General features: G+C 39.6%; 1 protein-coding gene across 1 annotated transcript in view; it reads left to right on the top strand.

The window, feature by feature from the left end:
• Positions 1 to 24,014, top strand: part of FSHR (follicle stimulating hormone receptor) — an 83,380-nt gene that overhangs the window by 21,303 nt on the left and 38,063 nt on the right. Inside the window, exon 2 of the mRNA XM_009937176.2 lies at positions 9,727 to 9,798. Within this exon, the coding sequence (XP_009935478.2) occupies positions 9,727 to 9,798 (72 nt within the window). The remainder of the gene's footprint in view (positions 1 to 9,726; positions 9,799 to 24,014) is intronic.

Genomic DNA, 24,014 nt, shown 5'->3' with positions numbered 1-24,014 from the left:
GCAGGATGGCTATTCCTGCTCTGAATCAAAAGAAGGGAAGAAAGTTTTGAAGACAATACCTAAAATGCCCCCCATCTGGCTGGACTGCGGACATTCTCCGTAACACTATTTGCCTTGGCAAGTTGCCCACAGGAAAGAACACAAAGTAAAATGTTCTTTGCGCAAGAACAAAATGCCCAGTACTTGTATAATGCTCTTTTTGTTAGGAAAGTATGCAGAGATATTAATATAAATAGATGCAACACAGAGAGGTTGCTGAGAGGGAATAAATTTTTAATGGCTCTTCACCATAAAGATGGTTGCAGAACCCAAGGTCAGATATTAAGGAAGTTGCACATTTATCACATGCTGTACATTTCTCAAAGGCCCATGTGAGTAAGCTGTGAGGAACGAGGATGTGCTCTTCTAAAAGTAGTGTGGTGTCTAACAAGATAATCAATACTAATAAAGTATAGCTATTTGTAAAAATAAAGCAATCACTATTTTCTGACTTTCTGTAACCAAGACAGGATAACTTCATTCACTTGTGTTATTTATCTTATATAAAACACTTTTCACAGCATGCCTTTGACATTAATAGAAGCAATTTTAACTGTGCTTTCAAGCTTACTGCTGGCCTTTTTTGTGGGTTACTCATTCCTAGCAGTTAAACTCTTCCCGGATGCGAGCATGATAACTGTGATTCTGCTCATAGGCCTAAAGAGGACTTGTTTGTTGTTGCAATTTTTTCTCGGTGGCAAACCTTTTTTTCTCTCTGTGTACATACTGTAGAGCAATCCAGAGCTCCAGCTTTGCTTTGCTCCAGCTCTGGGCAAGCTTAAACAAAGAAGGAGGTCCTTCTTGCCGAGACAGCATTGCTTCATGGTCTGCTTTATCTGCTGCAAGGATGCAGGACGCAAAGTTTGCCCTTTGACTTGCAGCCACCCAGATCCACAGAGGGGACCAATGTCCTTGTGTCAGAGGGTGCTCTGCAGTAAGTCGGCTCGGGGCGTGCGTGCCTTTTGTGTTTGTTACATGCCTTGTCTGTAACTGCCACTTGCACCTAAGCCTTCAACAAAATTGTTTGTCAGACACTCTGCAAAAGGAGTTGACACACACAGGCAACTGGTCTGAATAGTCACAAGTCTGTTCCTCTCCAGCTTTATCTCAGTGTAAAGCAACGCAGTCCAAGTACAGTGAAATAGCTGCACCAAGTGTAGACCATTAAACATCTCAGATTGAGTAAGTGCTGGTGTAGCATCTGTTTTTCTGATTGTGAATTTCGCAATTTTCTCTTTTTTTCCTCTCCATCTTATTTCTTTTTAATCCTCTGTCTCCAGATTCATCCCACCCTACTCAAGCAGAGGTATTTCAAAGCATCTTGGAGCTTTATTTTTAACAGCCTGCACGTGTGACCTCGGAAAAAAGCTATCTGCAACGCCGTGGGGGGGTGGATGGTGTTACTGAGGACAGCGCATGCTTTGTCCAGAAATGAAAAGGGTATCAGTGTTGAGACTAAACATACCATGGTTTTGGAAAAATAAGGCAAGGGGGAGGGAGAGTAAGCTTTAAAGCATGTCGCTTGACCACTTTCGCTGTCTTTTAGATGCTTTTTTTTTCCCTCACAACAATTTTCTGTCCTTCCTTATCTCTCTTTATCAGCTGTTAGCTGCTGAGAGGCACCGTGTGCAACTTATTAGCTGACCTAAGCAAGGTCTTGGGGGAAAACCAAATCCCACAGCAACTTTGCTGTGTGTCTGTGTGAGCAGCATCACAGCTCTGCTGGGGAAACAGGCATCTTGTTATCCATGTTGTGGTATCGTGGGCACTCCAGAAGTGAAATGCCAACAGGACATCAGCTGTGTGGTCTTAAAATTGTTAGCTTCAGCTTTTTGTGGCTGGATGACATTATTACGCCAAGCAAGTACGCACTAAAATTAGAGTAGGAATGCCATTAGTACTATTCATTATCCTTTTAATCTAATTCAAAAAAGAAACAGAAATTGATTTTTTAAGGCAAGCCACTGGTAAAGATTAAGGAGTGATTTTTCACGAGCTACTGCACGTATTGCCTTTTGCATTCACACCTGCAAAGCACACGGGCATCGCTAATAGCTTTATCACTGCAGTTCTAGTTGTATTTACTTTGTCTATACATTGCTTTGTTTAATAGCACACAAGCCAAAATGTTTTCTTTCTCAGAGATGCCCCTTACATCACTCCCTGACCAGAGGAGATTCCCTAGTAACGTACCTGAAAGGGGAACATGAACCCTCCCAGAGTTATCCTGCATTTTTAACTGAGATAGAAGAATGGTTTTCCCTTGTATTGCTGAGCAGGATGTTACATGGTATGGAATATCTCCCTGGTGAGTTTGGGTCACCTGCCCAATTGTGTCCCCCCTCAGCCTATTGCCCACCCCCCGTCTATTCACTGTGGGGGCAAAGTGAGAAACAGAGGTGGCCTTGACACTGTGCAAGAACTGTTCAGCAAAAGCTAGACGATTAGCGTGTTATCAGTGCAGTTTTGGTCAAAAATCTAAACCACAGCACCATACAAGCTGCCCTGAAGAAAATTAACTCTCTCCCAGCCAGGCCCATTACAGCCTGAAACTTAGAAGCATATCTTTGGTTTCTGTCTTCTCCATAAAATGTGTATTGTCAGATTTTTGCTTGCAATACTCACCTTTGCTTGCTTTTATTAACCCACAAAAAGAATAAACCAGCTGCACAGTCTAGATAACTTGTACTTTCGCAAGCACTTTAAGTGGATGAGCAGCCGACTTGAGCACATTAGGTGAATGCAGTGATTAGATCCTTCAAGCCAGATTGTGCATATTAGCAAGGGACTACAGTCTCTCTCTCATAAATCAATATACACGTGTGTATAGTAGGGAATCTCAGACTCTCAAATGCGTGGATCATGTCTCGGTTGAAAAAATTAATTCCAAACCTCTTCCTCCATTATTCAAGCGTGTCTGTGCCATCAGGGTCCCCTTTGTGAAACGGATATGTAGTTACATAAATAGTCATTATTGGACAAATATTCTGCTTGGCTTTGGTTTTCCCTTAAGAAGATGGCACAGCTGTCTGAAAAGATGAGCCATTAAGATGGTGGGAGCAGTGTTTTGTCACTGCAGTGCCATTCTTTGTGATCCTGTCAGACTTATGAAGTCCCAGCCTCAGCCTCTCCTGGAATTGAGGCAACTAATATAAATCTTTCTCTGTTTTTAAATTAAAGCTTCATGACTGTTGAAAATAGCTTTGCAGCATGATATGAACACACTTTAAAGATTTTAAAATGAGAAAGCAAATAAAACTAATCTTTTTGCGTTTAACTTGATGGTTTTTGAATTCTGATGCTTTAGGATCTGATTTATGAGTTTTGGACTCCTCTCCGCCTGCTGATAGGAAGGGGAAACCATAGCTATGTCCAAAACCAGCTACAAACTGATCAATAGATTACAGAGATCTTCCACCCAGACAGCTGATTAGGAAAAATACTTTCAGGCTCGAGTATTTCTGCATATACCCCTTTCTAATGAGATGTTTACTAGAACCAGAACCTAGTCATAGGGAAATCATATGGCAATGTGACCCCATTTCAGTGAGCTGGGGGTTAACAAATGTTCTTCGTAAATGTGATTTAAATCACATTTAGCTCAAAAGAATCTCATGATTCATTCCAGTGAGAATTAGGACAAAAGTTTAGGGCCAAAATGACACAGCTAGATTGATTTACACCATCTGGGACACAGTCTGCAGTATCTATTTTTCGCCTACGACAGCATGAAAAGCAAAAGAGTCCTTCATTGTTGCATTGACTAATTAAGCGAAAACCGAAAAAAAACAGGGGACAGGATTTTGTTGATTTTTTGCATTTAATCAAGAGCACACTAAATAGGTCATGACATAGTTTTCTGTTGTAAATCAAAGACTCATCTGTTGCTTGTGCTGGAACCTCCAGCACATCTCCAAAGCAAGAAGCAAAAACAAAGGAACAACAACAAAAAATTACAAAGAGAAAATTAAATTTCACTGTAAATCTTTATTTGACAAAATACACATTGCTGCAGAGGATTAGAAGGTGATAATATCAGTCTATTACCTTAGAGATTAAAGCAAAGTGTTCTTCAAAATCCTATCACATTTATTTCTTTGGAACTGAATTTGGTGATTTAGCATTATGGTCACCGAATCTTTTTGGCTTTTTATTTTATTTTCCTTTGGTCCGTATGTTGTAAAGTTTATAGTATCTGCTTGATATGGTTCATTTTAACATCATGAATTTGCAATTTACATGAGCCAGGGAAGATAATTCTACAGTGCACACACTTTCTGATTAACTGTGTGTGACTTAAGTAGATCTGAGAAATGAGTTTTAAAGAGTGTTTTGAAAGACCTAAATACAGCCTTGTTTTATGAAGCAGAAATTGATTTTTTTTTTAAGTAGTCTAATTTCTGACAATCAGTGCAGTCCTTTGTTGTGCAAGGTTATTGCCAGTGGTGGTGTGCACTTGCCAAGGAAGGGGGCTGGGAGGAGAGAGCACCAGGGCAGTGCAGGGTTAAGTTCTGGTGGAGAATTTACACCACAGAACAGCTTCATAATTGTTCAGGAAAAAGCCTGCGGGATCAGGGTCTGAGAACTCATTTGATGAATATGCAAAATACATCATTTCACACATAAATGACTGACCTCACAAGCACAGTGTATTTATACTGATTTTCTTAATGTGCACACTTCACAAGTTTCCTATGCACACTTTTTTAGAGACATTTAGCAGAAATGATCCCTATGGGACCACTTTTTTTATCTGGTAAGTGATCAGGTCTTTTTAATTACCCATGCCCTGGGTGCCAGATACTTGAATAATGACATTCAGTCCTCCATCCCTTTGTGATAAGGTCGGTCTGATTTTCATCACTAGATTCATGTGAGGCTGGATGGTAGAACATTAATTTTTTTCAGTCTTTTTTTTCCCTTCAAGTCTTATGTTCTTTTTGTCTGGACTACTTCAGTTGCAGAAGACTCTATTTTAGGAAAAGTTCAATAAATCTCTTCATCACTGGAAATGTGAAAGAGTTATTCAGGAACATTTTACCAGTACCTGCTAATTTCTGTTGCTTGTAGAGTGTCCTTTATAGGCTTTGAGATTAAGTTGACACTATAATATTTCTCTTATGTGAGACACAGATATACAGAAACAAGATGTCTTTGGGTTTGCTCTTCGTGGTGATGCAGAGTGGTGTTAAGTCACCTGTGTCAGTGGCTTCATGCCAACTGAGACCCCCACTATTTTAAGTAACCTGGTTTAGATGTCTCTGTATAAATAAACAAATCAGTAGAAGATAGTTCTGCCCTAGTCATGATATGTCTAGCCTTAATTAACAACAGTTCTCTAGTAGTTTCATAATAGAAGAATTTGCTCATATCCGTTCATGGGACAAGCTAAAATGATATAATAAAGAGGCATATAAAGCACTTAGAAATGAAAAATGGAAAAACCTGTGGGAATTTTGCGTGTTCAGTCTGGAGAAATACAGTCCGATTGTAAGCTTACCTGTCCTTCCAGATGTAAAAGAATATTACTGCACAACAGAAAATAATTACTCTCACCGGTCAGAAAAATATAAGTAGGTAAAAGTCAGTTAAATATTAAGCAATATTATATATTTAAGTAAATATTTATAATATAATTCATAATACATATATACAAACATATAAAATATAAGTGGGAATGTACAACTGCAGCAGACAGCTTCAGCTTCTGTCAGTAAACTCCACAAGAAGCACCTTCAACAGATATATTTAAATCAGGATTTAGAAACCTCTCCTGGATATCGAAGGATGTACAGGAGCAACAGAACAGATTTAAATTTAGTTTATACCGATGTTCGTAAGGAATGACAATAGTTCTTATACTGCTCTTCTGCTTCCAGCCATGTATATTACCTTCTCATTATTGCCTTCTCGTAATTATGTCAGCATTTGGGTTTCGTTTCCTTTCCTGTGCTTGTTTCTGCTCTGTCATCATTTGTTAAGTTTTTGGTAGTTCCAACTCCGGGTGCCTTGCTAAGACTTCTGGGACCCAGTGTAGCCTAAATATAACATTAGCATCACTGAACTTTGGACTTTAAAAAGTGTAATAATTTTTTGCTAATTTGTCCCAGGGAAATCAACTCTAACTATAACACCTCTAGAGAGGATGGTGGGGTTAAATTCCCCCTTGTCCTCTTTGGTGGCACAAGGAGTCTCATAGCCCTGGCTGTGTGATGCTTGAGCCTAGACAGGGAGAGGTCCCTCAACCACGGAGCATCCTCGTGGGGCATGAAATACAGGAGGCTGCAGCTCTCATGGTGAGCTGGGACTTGAAGCTGGGATTCCCGTTCCCTGTGTCTGTCCTTCTGCTGCCAGGGCTGTGTTGAGAGAGCGTGAAACCTTCCTCCCTCCTGGCAAAGCTTGCTGTGAGCCGGGGCTCCCTGGCTTCTCCTGTATGTGTTGAGGGTGGTGCTACTCCTGCAGCTCTGACGCTGAGCTGAAAGCTCTGGGAGGTGAGATTTAGTGTTTCCTGGGGGCTGGCTGTGCTTACTGATTTTTGGATCACCTAGCCTTCGGTCTAACCTTTCTGGTGTCTTATGTTGAGCATCTGGCTCTGGGTTTTCAATTCCATGTCACAGACTGAGTGTTTAGGATTTTCAGTGCTTTCCTCGCCAGTGCCTAAGTGCTAACATAATTTTTTAGGACCAAATACTGCACCTCTCCAATAAGTACATGTTTTTTAAATGATGATTTTATTGACTTGTTTGTCTTGGCATGAAACATGCCATGAACGAAGGTGGACTGTATTCTTTTCTTTGACCTTACTATAATGCCGACAACCAAACCAAGGAAATGCTTTTCAGTTATTTCCTCCTTGTACCTCAGAAAGATTTGGTTACTGCACAGCAAGTATCTTAAGTACGGATTGATTCTTGGAGCCTAATGGGTGAGATTTATTGACAATACAGCATTTGGCAAGTTATAATAGACTCCTATTCATTACACAGTTGATAATTCAACAAGTAGCTGATTCTAATTTTCAGTGTTCGTTATACCATTAAGGCTGACTTTATTAGCCTACTCAAGGATGTTTAAAAACAATTAACCCTAATTTTTTAAAGTGGAATGTGAGACTTCAGCTATTAAACTTCAATTCTTCTTTACCTTCTCTGGGGCATTAGACGTATGGCTCCTGAATTCTGGCACCTTCTTAGTGCAGGATAGCAGGGTATTCAATAAATAAGCTCAAGGTTTGATTTTTACTTCTATGCACTTGTGGCTTTACTCATATAGGTAACCTCATCCATGCATAAGATTCCTTTCTTTTAATTAGTTTCGGGTTCGGGCTGTAAATTCTTGTTGTGGTGAAGTATGGCACAGGCCAGTGTTTAATTAAAAAATTTCAAACTTCCTGATGATCTGTGCCTGCAGAGAGAGGATTCATTTTAGAACATTGCCACAAAAAAAAAAAAAAAAAATTATAGATGTCTTTTAAGACCGAGCCTACTTTCTACGGCTCCAAAATTAGGTGTGTGTTTCTACAAAGGAGAGTTTAGGAAAGGTTTCAAAGCAGATCACAGTTAAAGAGTTTCCTGATGGTTCAACTTTGTAGCACTAAGCCTGCTGGGTGTTCTGCAAGGATCCGTTGTATCTGTCTGCACTCTGAAAGCACAGCCATAACTTTGCAAGTATTACACTGGCCGTGTTTTCAGTAGGGCTTTACAAATTGCCTAATCCAGGTTAGGCCTTTTCTGGAAGCTCTTTAATCCTTCTAACATTTGCATAATGATCTCAATACTGTAATTCTTGTGTGGCGGTGCTGAAGCTCTTTCTGATTTACATTAATGATAGTACAGGAATAACGGAATATCAAACTGACTTCATCGTCTTTCAGGGCTGAGAATACCATAAATTTCAATGTTTAAAAAAGTATGGGGCCAAGTCCACTTCTGGTGTAATCACCGTGACATTTTTAGAGCTAGGTGAGGTGTCCATTGACTTTGTCCCACTTAAGTAAATACTAACTCATACTTGGGAATCTAAATGAGGGTCTAGATTCTACTAAAGACCTACAATTAAAAACTATGAAACTTTTACAGTGATATTCTATCAGGATAATACTTTTTTTCACTAAGATTTTGATTAAACCATGATAATCTCCCATGAAAATTCTAAACTAATCAGCTGAAATAAAATATAGATGAGGGTTGCATGAATACTTTATGTGAACAGTAAGAAAGTAAGTCTCTAGTTCTGAAGTATTGTGTTAAAATTTGCAGGACTACACAGCACGTAATACCAGGCTGAGTTCCCATTTCTGTCCTTCTGCAAAAGTTACAATAAGGCTGCACAGTAACAAGCTGAAAGGCTTCCCCAAGCAGCCATGCAAAACCAGTTCGGAGATGATAAAAATGAGGGATGGTCTGGTAGGCACACTCACTGAAAAAAAGATTTCCATAGTAATTCAGAAAACAATTCATTTCCATTTCTATGGGAAAATGGACTAAGATACTGAGTCACAGGGTGATATTCATGCATGAAACATACGTGATGGTTTTTTTAAAAACAAGAATATACCATTTTTTAACAGCTATGGCTCAATGCAACCAATATTTTCTATGTCTTGCTTATTTATGTGCTTGGTGTTTAATACCTGGGAGGTTGAATATTACTTTTATTCTCAGCAGAAAATACAAAAATACATTATATATCTCTACAAAAACTCTGTGGGCTTTCTCTTGTCTCAGCTATGCTTTCTTGACCTGGCATCTAGTCATAAGTGTATCATGTGAAGCATGTATCTTCATGAGCAGGTCATGTTAACATATGCAGACGTTTGTGCTCACTACCTATGAATGATTAAATGCGTGAAAGAAAACAATTACCCAGATAACACCTTATCTCTCCAAGAAGTAGTAGAAACCCTACCTTTCGTTTGCTGAGTTTGCCATCAGAAGTTTTGTAGTCCTCTTTGTTTACTGCAATAAATGCAGATGAGTCCAGGTTAACAAAAAGGTTTATATGATATTTTAAGTGTTTTTTCTTCATAAAACATATTGTGTAACATTTAAAAAATTAATAAAATGTTGTCTTGGTGCACGTGTGATCGAGATGCGTATTCCAAAGTCCCAGTTTTGTGACATCTTATGAACTAATTAGAAGAGAGACTGTGAGAAGCAGCAAAGTGTATTAAAGTTGCACTAATGGGAGATAGTAACTGACTCCTTAAATTACCTTTGCAGCAGGTTAAGGCTTATCTTACATGAGCATACATGTACCACCTTACAGCCTTGTGTAGCCAGCTCACCTCAGTCTGGCTCCACAGGGCTGCTTCATCCTGTGCTTGAGCACCTCTCAAATGAGAGGTTGAGACGAGAAAGACACTGTCCCCTCCCAGCACACAGCAAAGCTGCGGTGACCAGGTCTGAATCTCTTACTGAAGAAAACAGGGAAATTGCAATTACTGAGGGATGTTTTTCCCACTGAGGAGCTCCTGAAGTAGCCCAACACTGTGCTGTAATTTTGGTCCAGGCAGGCAGTTGCAGTTCCACAAAGCCTTTGAACATCAGAGCTGTATTTAGCCACTGAAACCTTCAGCCTGGAAACTATCCTAGTGCTTGTGATAACGGCATCTCCTGTGCTGACAAGGCAACCGCACAGTCCTGTGTTTTGAATAGTGAATAACCACTCCATTTTCTCTATTTTCAGGAGATTTGTCCTCACCAAGATGAGAGTCATTCCAAAAGGAGCTTTCGCAGGACTTGGTGACCTAGAGAAAATGTATGTATCACCTCCATATTTATTAGAAAACAACTATTTTACTCCAAACAGCAGTTTCTGGTTGCAGCTTCTATTACGGCCTGTGAATAAGTCCCTATCTCAGAGCTTCATCTAGTTTCAACTTTCTGTTTAAAAAAATTTGAAACTTTTTTTTAACATCGTGTTCCAAAACATTGTTGTCATAAATACATTTTTATATCAGCAAGGGGGCAGTCCTCAGTCAAAGGGTTGGTTCAGCATGGAGTGTCATTACATTTAATAAATACAGTGCTATAGCAGAAGATCATGGGAAACTGATTATTTTGAGAATTTTGGAATGAAACAGTGGAAAGATTAGGGAGGAAAGCACTTCTGTTCATACCTGTTCAGCCAATTCTCTTTGCACTAATGAATAAATAGGATTGCTTTGTGCATGTTCAGAGTCAGCTGGCAGGATGTGTTAGAGAAGTTTCTTATGGGCGAAAGATGTAAAAATCTTAGCACATAAAGGGTGTGAGCACCTAATTCCTGTGAATTTTAGTGATAAGCCTGGAGATACAATTATGAGCACCTTTGATGAACAGATGTATCATACATTCATTAGTATACTGTTGTGGATGTATTGCAGTCCTCCACCACTAGAAAGAAAAATCATTGGTTACATGTTTCATACTATTCTTTAGCAACAGAAAATCTATGGGTTAACTGGGGCTAGCACCAGAAACAAGAAGTGTCACTGTCCAACCTGAACTATTCTGGGGCATGTACCATTTTTCTGAATTAATTCATATATAAGCAGATCACAACATTTTGTTTAGAAACACACCCAGCACTTGCACCCTGACAGGGTCACAAACAATCTGTTCACCAGAAGGAGTCTGAGCGATAGTGGGGAAATGCACTTTAAAGTGCCTTTTTCAGTGCTGTGTGTGTAATGGCAAAGCTAAAAAGGGATAGATTGCCGACATTTATCTGCATCGTTTCTACAATTTTCGCTTGTATTCTTGCATAACTAAGGGATTTAGCAAGAAGGTGAACACACCAGAAAGTATGGTGAGGAAAGGGAATAGATTTTGAATCTAGAGAAGGATGGGTGGATGGATGGATGGATGGATGGATGGATGGATGGATGGATGGATGGAGAACAAGCAGTGAACATGCAAGAAGGATTGAAGAGCTGCTGGTCAGCAGCAAGTGGTAAAGCTCACATGGCACCTGGCCTTTTCTGAAACATGAGATGCATTTCAGGGTACTACTGTAGGTTCAGGAGACTTCTATTGGTACATGGTACACACTAAAAAGCCTTCAGTTGCTGCATCCCACTCGTGGGTCTGGACCCCCATAAGCCCATCAAGAACCACTATAAAGGGTCTTTTTTCTTGAGAAAAGACAAAGAAAGTCTTATTTTTTGTGGCCAAGAGTTACCAGTTAGGAATAAGATCAGCTCCGTGTCGGCAGTTTTGTTGGCACTTATTTCTTCCCAGTCCTGCAGGGTTCCTTGTAGCCTAGTCCTTGTGGAAAATCAAGCTCTCTGGACTATGAAGTGGCTTGCAAAGTGCATTGTAAACTGCCTCCATTATCTTTAATTACTCAGAAACCATATGTCAGATATGTATGAAGGTAGTGATCACACTGAATAGGAAGTCTCTAAGTGGTGATTTATTGTTAACCAAAAAAATTATATATGGAAATGAGCTCAATCAGAAAGTATATCTATGTACTGTCAGTACATGGAGGACAAATGGGGACAGACATTTTATAGCAAAACATCCTTGAAAATGAAAGTGTGATAAATATGTAAATGAGACCAATCAACATCAACAAAGATGCGGTATTTGCAGATGAGATGGCAAACAGATAAAATTTGAAATAGCTCAGAAATCCTAAACCTAACCCATAAAACATTCATCAGAAATATTCATGATAAAGTAGGGACACGAAAGCGTGTAATCAAATGATGTATTTGCATATAAAAACACAGCCTTTGTATGAAAGTCTTTTTACAAGATCATGCACAGAAAGGAAGATTAAAGCAAACTGTAGTCTATTTAAGGAAAACAGCTACTAATAATGTGATACCTCCATATGGTAAAATGTGGATAGCCTGATGTATACAAATGAGATACTTCACTGTAGTGTATGTATGTGCTCACCTAGAACTAAATAGACTAAAAATGAATAGAGTGACACTATTTCCTGAATGTGTTATTGAAGAATAACAGTATCTTATACAGTCCAGCTTATCTGTACACATGATTTTTTATCATTACTAGGTCATTTCTAACATGTTTCTGAGAACAGAGTAGGTTTTAATGTCCAGAAGTTGGAGTGAAATGGTGGTCTTTGGAATCATCCATTGGGGATGAACTTAATTGAGTACAAGTAAAATCAGAGATGAGTCCTCCATGAGAATCTTAACTCTGTTGTATTTACATTCAAAGTGAATGAAGGCTTTTGAATACAGTGACCAAAAAATTCTGGTTTTCAAAGAAAAAATATTCAGTAACATATTTCAGTGTTCCTGCTTTCTCTTTGTGTTTTAGTTGCTTCCTAAACACTCAAACAGCTGAGAGCTTTGAACAGATGTGTTTTTCCACAAGATGTCAAATATATCCAGATATTTCCAGTCAGACTCCAGTCACAGTATCCTGGAAAGATCTTGTTTGTTTTCTGTTTGGATTGTCCAAGGACTTTCCAGAATGGACACTAGTGACAGCGATTCGTAATGGAAAAAAGTAGTGTGACCTGGAAATGTCGGTATAGAGCACCTGATCCACCCTCCCTTGTGAAGCTTCAATTTTAGTTACCAAGACCAAATCTTTTGGTTTTCATCTGATTCTTTATTATTATTATTTTGTTTGGCAAAATACAGACTGGAATTTTTTTTTTGGCAAATTTGTCCCTGGAATACTTTTGCCGTTTTCAAATTTTCTGAAAGAGTGAGAGGCCATTTGAACAATCTCTAGCTTGTCATTACTTCTCACACGTCTAAATTCCTTCAGTTACTGAAAAGCCATGAAATGTCCATTCTGCAGAGTGTCATAGAGAAACAACTTTCCCCAAGTATGTTCTAGGAGAAATATCTTCTTTTCTTCTAAGATAAAATGCTTACAGTTATGAAATAAACTGACAAGATCTTCTTATCTGAGAAGTCTCTTACTAAAGGTGCACCTTGAATTTTCGTATAGAAAACTACTTCAGAAAACTACTTCAGAAACCCCAGATCTGAGGAACAGCCTAGCCAGCTTGTTGCTAGCAGCTCTCCAACTTCTGCACAGCTCTGCCTTTGTGCTAATTTAGCATATAGGTGTTCGGGGAAGCAGATTAGTTATTCTCCCTATGTGTTTAGTCTACTCGTGGCAACTGGAACGTGGCAGCTCATCTGCACTTCTGTTTAACCAACCTGTTTACAATCCCAGAACTAATTAACCCTCCAGTTACTAAATTAAACAGCAGCCTCATGCAGGCACATACCTGGCAAAATCAATTCAACATGCTCTGCAGCTGCTATGTCATCTTCAACCTGCACAGAAAGTTCTTAATTTGGAGGAGACAGTTTGAAGCAATATTAACTTACCCTTTTTCTCATGCTGAGTTTCCTCCTGTTGCTTCAAGGTAGCAAAGTAGATTTGTGAATGTTGATCTAACAAGGCCTGATTTGGGCATCGTATTTACAGGAAGATTGGTCTGATTGCCTTACCCTATGCAAGCCAAAGAGGCTTCACCTTCATATCCCGAGGCAGAATGACCTTGAAAAGTCATCATCAGTTATTTATTCTTTCAAAGGGTTTAAGCTAAAACATACTGCTTTGTTTCATCATTCACTCTCAAATCCAACCTCTGTGCAGCCCAAGGAAATTCAGCCCTGTGGATGAAGTACTTCTTGAACTAGAAGCTGTCACAGAGAAAAAAACACACTATTATTGGCTCTGTCTTAGTATTTTGAAGTAAGAGAAGAAGGACATTTCTTTAGCAGATTTTGGCAAAGATGCATTTTAAGAACATGTACGATGCTATTGTTAACAGAGCTTGATGAGCTAAATCTTTGATGAGCTCTGAAAATCATGGAAAGCTAAAAGTTTTAGGGTTGGGGGAATCTTCCAGAGCTGGCACTCCTGGAAATTGAAGTCTTCTGTCTATGGAAGACAGCAGGAATATATGCACCAGCTATCTACATCTTCCTCGTGAATTTGTGCAGAAAATAACTCCAAATCAAGTATTTGCTTCATCACTCAGTGCATTCAAGATTTTATGCTTTTTTTGCTGAGACTGTTGATCCAGTGATGGTTCATACGAACAAATGCTGCTGGTCTGTGACCTAGACACATGAGCACAAGATTATTTCATATACAACAACTTGATGATGTATGATTCTAAAATCTCTCTTGTTTGCCCCTGTAGGCTAAAAGGCAGGTCACAGTTTCCTTTGACTTAAGTAGATCAGACTGAGTCACCTTTTATGTTTTATCTAAACTGAGGTGAGGTACTTGACAACAGCAGAGACCACTCAACAGAGTATTTTGAGGCACACGCTGAAGTACATTGCTGAATCAAGGTCTGTCTCTCTTCCCATGAGTGGGGAAGTAACCAAGTCCTTGGCTTGATTGTAAAAGTCTCATCAGGACAATTTGGCATTATGGGAAGTCTTCACCTTATTCAGCAAGTTTTAACAACCTGGCAAATTGGTGGATGCACCATCCAAACCTTCTTCAGCAGCAGCCATCAAAGCTGCCTGGGCTAGCAAATGGCTAAGGGATGTCTGTCATCCCGCGTGCTCCTGAAATCGATTTCATTCAGCCTCAGCGTATGATTCTGTAACACTTCACAGCATACGGCCCAAAAAGAGGGGAAGGAAAGGGAGGAGGAAGTAATTACATGATCTTCTAAGGATGAGAAGTATGTGTCTTCTGCTACCAAGACAGCTGGTCAGTATATTGCAGCTTCTCTAATTTTTCTTGCACAGTGTATTGTATGCTGCCTCATTTGGTACGTGAAAGGCTGTGATTAAGTAAGGTCATTAAAGCTATTTTGAGATTAAGATCAGTGTAACCAAGACACTTGGAAATTGGTTATAAATTGGTTCTAGGCAGGAGTTCCTTTCTATATTTGTTGCATCTTATGGATAAATCTGTTTTTTGGTTTTTTTTTTCAAGAAGCAAACTATGGATTTGCAGGATCTGCTGTGGTATATAAGTTAAACAGTGTATGTTTACAAAAATATTTATTTATATCCCTAAGGTGAAAGGGGGACATGGTGCATTCTGTGTACCAAATTACATACTGAACCAGGTAACAGTCATACTTTCGTAATAAATACTCCAGGGTATATCCTCAAGGTGCAACTCCATGGATAGTAATTTACATTACTTCCTGTAATGTAAATTAGAATTTATGTGTAACATTCTGCTTCTTAAGGGCAGGGCAGGAAAATAAGTATGCAACTTAATGCATTTAAATTAGTCTAAATATACATTTTCTCTCAGGGAACAGAGGACTACAGTTCAAAAACATTAAGTCAGGTAACCAGCACAAGCAAAGAAATTCAAAGCTCAGGCTGACATCCCAAAGGATAAATGTTTCAGTGAGGCCACTGTTATGACACAGGGCTTTCCTCTCTGTCTGACTGGTCTAATCCTGCGCGAGTCAGCAGGCACTACAGGCTGCCCAGCCATGGCAGGCTGGTGGTCGGGTGGTGAGTAATCACAGGAGCCTTCCTGGCTCCTGCAGGTGGACTTGCAAGCCCCAGAAGCCCCCATCACAGTTGACTCTCTGCATTTCATGGTGATGGGTGGTTTTGAAAGAACTCTTTTCTGTACTGGAGGGGTTACTTGCACTTCAGAACTCTGGTTCAGCAGCAAAATCACATAAAAAAACACACCCTCTGCTATACACGTCGTATATGTTCCTTGGACCAACAGCATCCAGGGTGTCAGCCTTCATTCCTCCATCGCTACGCTCTGCCCTTTGAAATGGGTTCCCACAAATGGAATATGAAAGGTAAACAGCTATGGGAGCTGCTCCCAGGGGCCCTTTAACACTTTGTCAGTGAAGTTGAGAAAAGCAGTGCCCTGTGCTGCTGTCTCTCAGTACGACCAGGAGTGGCTTGGGTGCATTTTCTTCTTGGAGGAGTGCTATTACTTCAGATGACCCTTCTGCAGCCTTTGCAAGTATCATCCCTTGGATAGCAAACTTGAGTGTTTGGTATGAACACATAGCAAGCCTGCTGTGTTCTTAATTCAATTTATTTCCTAGACATCGAAGCTATGCCTTCTGTTCTAAACATAACAAGTAATGAACAATGACTAGGTGGTTTTATTATAATCTGCAAATGTTTTGCTGCCTCATCACCTGGCATTCTGCTTTTCCCTGCCAAAGCTTATCTGTGAAAGAAATTTTACACTTGCAGTCATTGTTGTCATCCCTTGCACAATTACAAAAATGTGAAGTAGACGTTTATTATCCATGTCAGCAACTCACTGCTGATATCAAAGAGCAGAGATTTTAATTGCAGCTTTGTGATATTCCAGTATATGCATATCCTGATCTCAATCTTTTGTTAATGCTTAGGTGGAACAAAATCACAAAGTAGAAACCCTTAAAAGAAGAAGTTAGGAAATGTAAAATCAGTCCATAATGTCCACATCAACATTGCTAACTTTTCTATTTAAAAAGTCCCAGAAAATCATGCTAATATTTGCATATTTTAATTGAAACATGTTAGAGTACAAGAAAGGAAGTATTTCATAATTCTTTCTGTATGGTTTGGTGTCTTGATGCTTGCTTTCTTTGATAACATCGATTTAGAAAGGAAAAAAAGAAAATACATTTTGTCATTAGTTCCTTCTGTTGAGCAAGAATGGGTTTTGTGGTAATGAATTGTTACCAGAATCTTTATTCATTAACTGCATTGGTGTGAAGCCAGCATTAGAGACTGAAGTAGTTAATGGAAGAATCATCCTGGACACCATTTCTGGTCTCTGCTTTACAGAGACAGGTAAAGCAAAACAGGGAAATCCACTTGCCTGAATGTATGCTAAATGCTTTAACGCCTCTCCCCAGTGACACACTGTTCAGACAACCTGAATTCCTAAGACAAAAGGTGGGCAAATGTTTGTGTGAGTTTCCACTCTCCGCTAGGTGGAAACTTCAGTCCAATGTTCTTCTGCCTTCCTCTACATAAACAAATCAGATAGAATTAAGCACATATCTAAATGTGGGCTCTGAATTAGCCTCATTCGTTCAAAATGAGATTCGAGGGTGAAATGAACATTTCTAAAAAAAAGGTCTCAGCCCCATGGTCAAAATAAGTGTCCAAATGGAAATGTTAGGAATCATTAAGAAAAGGATAGGGAATAAACCAGGAAATACTCACTGAGATGAACACACTCATGGATGCTTTCCACCTTAGGAACAATGGAGTGGGACAAGACTCCTCCTTCTGGAAGCCAGACCTTTGACGGGGGATATTGGAGTGGTCTGTACATTCGGGCTTAGTATGGGGAACGTGGACAGGAAAAATTATTCCTGCTCATTCTAATACTATAACTGGAGAACAGGGTTTAAAAGAAAACTGGTACATGACAAATCAAAAAAACTTGATGGGGATACTTCTTCACATATCGCATGGTTCAGCTGGGGAACTCTGCTTTGAGATTTTGCTGATGCGAAGAGTCTCCCTGATAAAATTTGGGGAAGTAAATGTGTCTTACCTACTTACATACCAAACACAAAGATTTGAGCTGCAAATCACAAAAAAAAAAAAAAAATGTTGGTTGAGTATTCAGAAGGCCTTTCTCAATAAGCTTGCCTTGCTCTTGCACTGTTTTCTGGACCTCCCCTAGCACCAGTAGAGCAAGGTACTGGGCTGGTTGGACATCAGGTTTGGCGCACTGTGGCTTTTCATGTGTAGATATTTGCTGTCTCCAAATCATTCTGGTTTGGAAGGCAGCGAGGTCCTTGCATTAGAGGTATGGAGCTGATTATTACAGATAATCAGCATAGCAAAGAGCCTCAGATCTTACAGACATACGGTGGTGCAGAAATAATACTATAATCTGACTTCTTTCATCCTGTGGGATATGCATTATGCATACTGAAGAAGCTGATATGTTCGCTTACTGGCCAACTATCTGAGATTCATCTTTAGGGTAGGGGGTTTTTTTGTTTCAAGAAGTTCCAGAATCGGTGTTGTAAAATGTAAGAAGGCTGCCGGCACAGTCAAAATTTTTCCCAAAAGAAGCGTCACTTCTTCAAGCTCCATCTCTTCCTTCCAAGAGCTTCATTGTAATTTGAAATAAAGGAAGTTTCAAGTTGTGGTCTGTTATGAGATTCTTGTACTTTCAGAGTAGAATAAGTGACCTTCTAAGTGACTTTGTAAATATAAAAATACATACATGCTAAGAAACTTTAAATAATTCTTATGCTGGTTGAGGAATGCATTTCTTAAATTTAAGTATGTATATCAGAAAATGAAGAACACAGAATTGCTGGTTCTATTTATGTTTTACATTTTCAAATCCAATTCATAGCTCATACGTGACAAAAGTTCTTGAAGAAGAATCAAAAAAGGTTCTTCTCATGGTGTTTCAGAATATTGCAATGATTCACATAATTACATTTTTCTTGTTAAAAGAAGTGTATTCAGTTCTAATATCCCTAAACAGTTTTTAAAAAAAAAATTGTATTTTGTATATTAGTTACATATTAAGTCTGATATTTCAGGAAAGAACTCAGAATAAATAGTAGTGACTTCAAAACCAAAAGAATTGTAAACACAAGATTAAAACCAAACTAATACAAGTAAGGAGCATTAAAGCCAACAAACGTGGTTTTTAAATAGCTATAAGAGCATTATTATGAAAGGGCTTCTTTCTAACAAAAAAAACCCCACTCCAATCTACATTCTGGTATGAAATCGAATAACAAAGCAATTCTGAGAGGAAACAAATGACAGCGGTTGCGCCTCTCTTGGTTGTTCAGCTCAAGCAGGTAGCACCTCCATCTCCTCCATCTCACAGACAGGCTGGTGACGGTCTGTGGCTCTGCCATCTCTTTCCAGAAACATCCAGCTTCTGGGTTTTCTTTAAAAACTGTTGCTATATAAAAAAAAAAAATGTATGAATTAGAAAAGAAAGTTCTTTTTTTGTGTGTGAAAAAAGGGTTTTAGAGGAGTTTTTAGTCTTTTGTGTATATCTGACTGTACCAGTAAGTGAGTGCAAAGGGTGTGACCTACTTGAAACTGTGCCTGATTTGGTCTAAATGGGATTTTCTTCAACATTTATTGTTGCCACTACTAAATATTGTTTGTTATAAGGAGGAAAGCTGTCACCGGATAGGAAATAGTAATTCAGTTTCAGGAGGATTTCAGAAACACCTTCCCATATTAATTTTATCTAGTTTTCTGTTTATTTTGGAAGTAATGCTAGTGGAATTGGCATGTTGCAATGAAGGATTGTTTCCCATTTCTATACAAATGCTGATTCAAACCTCAGCATTTATGGAAAACAAATGTTGAGATGAAATTAAGACATTTATTTTCTAAGCAGGAGATGTTGGTTCTCTGACAACATTATACTGCACGGCCTTTATTTCTATTATGCCAAATGATTGATGTGGATTTAATCATTAATTTGATAGCTGCATTGCTCAGTGGAGAGGCAGCTGAGCATTTTATCATTATTAGTAAGCTGCATTTTGATTTTTCTATCAGACACTGCTGGCCCCAATTCATCCCAGGTGTAAAACCAGAGATTTGTTGTGCCCTTTGTTTTGTGACCAAGCCAAGAACAATTTGCTCACAAAATTCTATGAATATTTGTTTTGATTTCTCAAGCGGGAACGTGTTTTTGATTAAGAGTTCCAGATATGTGCTTTATTCTTTCAAAATATGTCAGAGTGGTGTACTTTTTGTGAGTAAACTGATTGCTGCATGGTAGAATAGGTATGTGTATATATACTTGCATACACACATATGTGTATATATACACATAGAGTAATCTGGAAAAGATTTAAGTTGCTTGGATTTAGAATGGGAGACAGATACTAAGCCGTAAAATATTTTGAATGCTTGTGGAGCCAACACCACAGATGGAAATTCCAAATGATTGTGAGAGAAGTGCAGAATGCCGGAAAACTGTTGGTGTCTGTATATTTTTCAGTGCATTCAGCAGAGGATTAAGAGCTGGGGATAGGGATAGGCTCGTGGCTTTCCTGGTTCAGAACCTCGTCCCTGAGAGCTGCTGATGCCAATTGCTGAAGGAGGACCTTCAAGAGAATGTGTCTGGAACAATTGTGGAATAGCTCATCTGCATGGAGAATTTATTTTGCCCACCTCATAGTGTGCTCTCCTCTGAGGAGGAGAAATGCACCTTCTAAATACAAGCTGTTCAACGCAAACTCCTGGAATCCGTGTTGCCTTTGTGCTATGAATTTCCACCGCTAAAACAATGAATAATGTAGAATTTCACTTGTGGACTGAATTACACTACCCCTAGTTATTTGGAAGCATAATTTACTTCTGTCTTGCTTGTCTGCTCAAGAGCACAAAGATTTACGTCTTTGTCTGGAAAAGTTTATCTTTTCTAGTGTAATTATGAAGTGAAGGTGCTTATTAGATCCATCTGGTAAGACTAATACGTCTTTTGTCAATCTTATCTTTTATTTTGAATGAGAGTTTATTATGACATCTTTTCAGCTTTATATTCCATATTTTAAAGACTTCATATGATGACTTTTTAAGATTTTGGCTTTTCCCATCTGTGCTGTGAGAAGGGGCAAGCACGAAACAGTGAAAAGGATTTGCTTATTTATTACTTCTGTTCCCAATTAGATACCGGTCTTTTGGAAAACTGGCAGGGGCAAAGGTCCCTGGGGGAAGGGGAATTGGATATTCCCGTTGCGGGCTAATGGGCATGTTCGGAGGGGAGCAGCTTGGAGGTACTACAGGTGGCAGGAGGTTTACTGGCCAGACATGGATGTGTGCCGCTCTGAGGCTGTGTTGAGGAGCAGGGAGAAGCCCCAGGGGTGATGAAAGGGGGTTTGCAGGAGGTCTGGGTAGAGATTACTGCCTCTCGGAAAAAGTCATTGAGAAACTCGAAACCTTCTCCAAATGCACTGGATGTCAGCGGAGAGGGGTATAAACTCTTCTCCTTTCTCTTCCACCTAGCCAAATTCCTCTGTGTTTTTTCCACTTTAAAGGTAATTATCCTAGTTTATATTCTAATCAAAAATGTCTTTTTTGAGCATAAAAAAATTCTGTTGTTCTGTGAGGCATTCTGTATAGAGGGAGGTCACACCATATTGCCTCAAAGCTCATGGCTTGAAGTGCCATAGTTTAGGGCTATCCAGATGGTCTTGTCATTCCATTTTCACTGCGTGCCTCACCTTGACTCCTACATTCCCCAAGCCCAAGCCTGTATTTGGGGATCGGGTGCTGCTAGCCGGGGTGAGCTGTGGCTGAAGGCACAGCCGCAGAGGAGAGGTAACCTCCAACAGGGAATGGAGGAGAGAGCCAAGAGGCAGCACGTTTTCACAGAGGCAAGTAAATAGATCACAGTTCATCTGTGACAGTTGCATGCCTAGGCATACTTGACAACACACACTGTTTATTTAAAAATAAGCTTGGTTTTGCCTGTGTTTCTTGGTAGCAGACTTAAACATGCTAACAAGTAAAGTGGCTTTTCATGAGCCTTCATCTGTCACTACTAAGGAGCCTGGTTTGTATTCCCAGGACCCAGAGTACCTCTGAATAGCACGTTATGTTTTCATCCTACTGTGCTGCCAGGCACGGTGCTTTCAGGGTAAGAGATAACACGCTAACGACTGAAACAGGCTGCAAAAATGAGGGGGAAATTGTGTCAGCAAAGGGCAATCTCTCAGGTCACTAGGGGAAGGACTTCCTAATGGGATCTCAGATAAGCGCTGCACAGGCTTAAATCCCAGGGAGCATCTTCCTGTGAACTGGCCAGTCTCACATTATTCCAGGTTTTACGGATCCTTGCCACACAGGGAGATTGATATCAGGTGTAGATATGTAGATGAAAATCTGTGACATATTTATTCTTCATTTTGATGATGTGCAGTCAACATCAGCCCCAGCAATGTGAGAGAAAGGTGGTTTTTTTGTCTGCAGATCTGAGGATGCTCCTATTCTCCTTATTTTGGGAATTTGTTGGCAGGTTGGAAGATTTCTGCAATTTGGGTGAGTGGCAAGGCTCTCACTTGCCACTACTCTTTTTGTTCATAGGGAAATGAGTAATAGTAGAACAGTGACCATCCTCTGGGGAAGATTGTCCAGGAGCCCGCTCCTCCTCTTCTTGCCGTTATTGACTCCAGGTAGACTTTTTAAAAATCTATCGAACTTACTCTAGCCCTGACCTTGTCTAGTCGTATTGATTGTTAGTAACTGAAGGCTAATTAGGAAGCAAGTTGCTATGGTAATTCTTGAGTCATACGTATAAAGAGAATATACTGCTAAAACCACTAGTGCGTGGTAACTATTAGCATAGTTAAACAAATTAAAAAATATATTTCATTCAGATTTATTCTGGAATTCAAATGTAGATACAATCTGCAACAAAAGTTTTTCCCTTTTTACCACATTTTCCTCTTTTGCAGTCATTTTGTTCTTTTGTTTGTTGATGAGTGAGTTCTGCCTAATTTTAGGCTTAAATGACAAAGTAGACTTTGGATTGTTCTTCCTCCCACACCCTGCAGCCCACACAAAATATGTCACAACAAGCTTCAGGTGACAGGAGAATGACTCAGGTGAAGGGTAATAGGACTTGGAACCCCCAGATTTCTAGGTCACTTGTTCATATCCAGTCCGTATGTGTGTGATGAATGGTTTATTTTCGCATGGGTAGGTTGATGGCATGCGTACCATGAGATGGTGATCTCAGCCTGTGCCCTCAGGAGATGGTGATTCATTGCAAGCTCGGGCTGCTGCAGCTGGCTTTCAGAAGCAGCCTCTTTTGGCCAGACTTTGAAATGGCTCTGTAGCAGAGCTGGTGTCTCAGCAGGTGACCACACTCCTTTGTGGGGCAATGTGGAAAGGTTGGATTGCTTTGTCTGTACTGTACCTTCTCTGTGGATAAATGGAAGATTTAGCCAGTCACATCTAAAAGAGTCTTTTCACCTTGTTTTTAACTTAATGTGACCCAAAGGGAAATCAAGAGCATCCTTGCCTGTTTAACGGGGGTCTTCCTTCTCCTGTTTTGACACATTACTGACTAGTCATGTTGCACACAAATCCCAGCTCTCCCAAAAAGTCTCCATCTGCACATCTTTAAGGAGAAGGAAGATATAAGAGCACACATCCTGTTGCTACCCTTCTGGACAGTTTGAACGATGAGGCAAAATGTGTCTAGAAGAGTCACAGGACTGAATGGGAGATAGGAGTGTACTGAGTTCAGGTCATATCCATGTGAACACGAGCTTCTCTGCCCCTCTCAGCCTTCAGTGGATGAATGTCCTCAAATTTAGTTTAGCAACACATAAAGAACAAAGTGAGCAGAAATGCAGCCACTGTGTAGCATGAATCTCTTTTAACAGATCCCATAAATAAAACGTGTATTCTCTCTATGGCTTCGTGGGAATTGTATGCTTGTGGAGTAGCATTCATTTAACTGAAAATAAGATATAAAATTGATTACTAAGTAGTATGTGCCATTTAAAAGCAAGAAAAGAAAAAAAAAAGACCCAGAAAATAGAAGCGTGTTTAAATTGATTAGGATCAACGTGGTCCTCCAGTTAAATAGGTGCCGCTGTAGAGACAAGTCCTGAGCCTGTCCTTTGGGAGTACCAGCTTCACATTACCAGTAATTTAGCCCCCAGGGAAAACACAGATTAAAAACCCTTGTATTTAGCTGCTGCCTAATCTGTCCTCACTGAAGGCTCCCAGCTGGACATAGGGCACAAAGGATTCACCTGGGGAATGTCTTAACCAGAGCCATCCTGCAGAGCCATCTTGAAACCAGTAGAAAGAATACAATGAACCCTTATTACCTTTATGTAGAAGAATGAAGTGTGTGCTGGTACTGCTGGTTGCTTTCTGTTTGCTGCACTTTTCTTGCATGTAAGAAAAATGCACTCCTGTTCAGGGATCCTGTCCAGTTCCTCAGGGATTTGGGTAACTTCAGGATAGAACATCTTTCAAAGGGAGCTCTGATCATATTCTGGAATATTTGCTTTACATTTGTTTCTTCATTTTCCTGTTAAAAGAATCCAAAAATACATGT

This window comes from Opisthocomus hoazin, chromosome 2 (genome assembly GCF_030867145.1).
Source record: "Opisthocomus hoazin isolate bOpiHoa1 chromosome 2, bOpiHoa1.hap1, whole genome shotgun sequence".
NCBI classification, from domain to species: Eukaryota; Metazoa; Chordata; class Aves; order Opisthocomiformes; family Opisthocomidae; genus Opisthocomus; species Opisthocomus hoazin.
The sequence above is the reverse complement of the archived record's forward strand: the minus strand, read 5'-3'. Positions and strand labels throughout refer to the sequence as shown.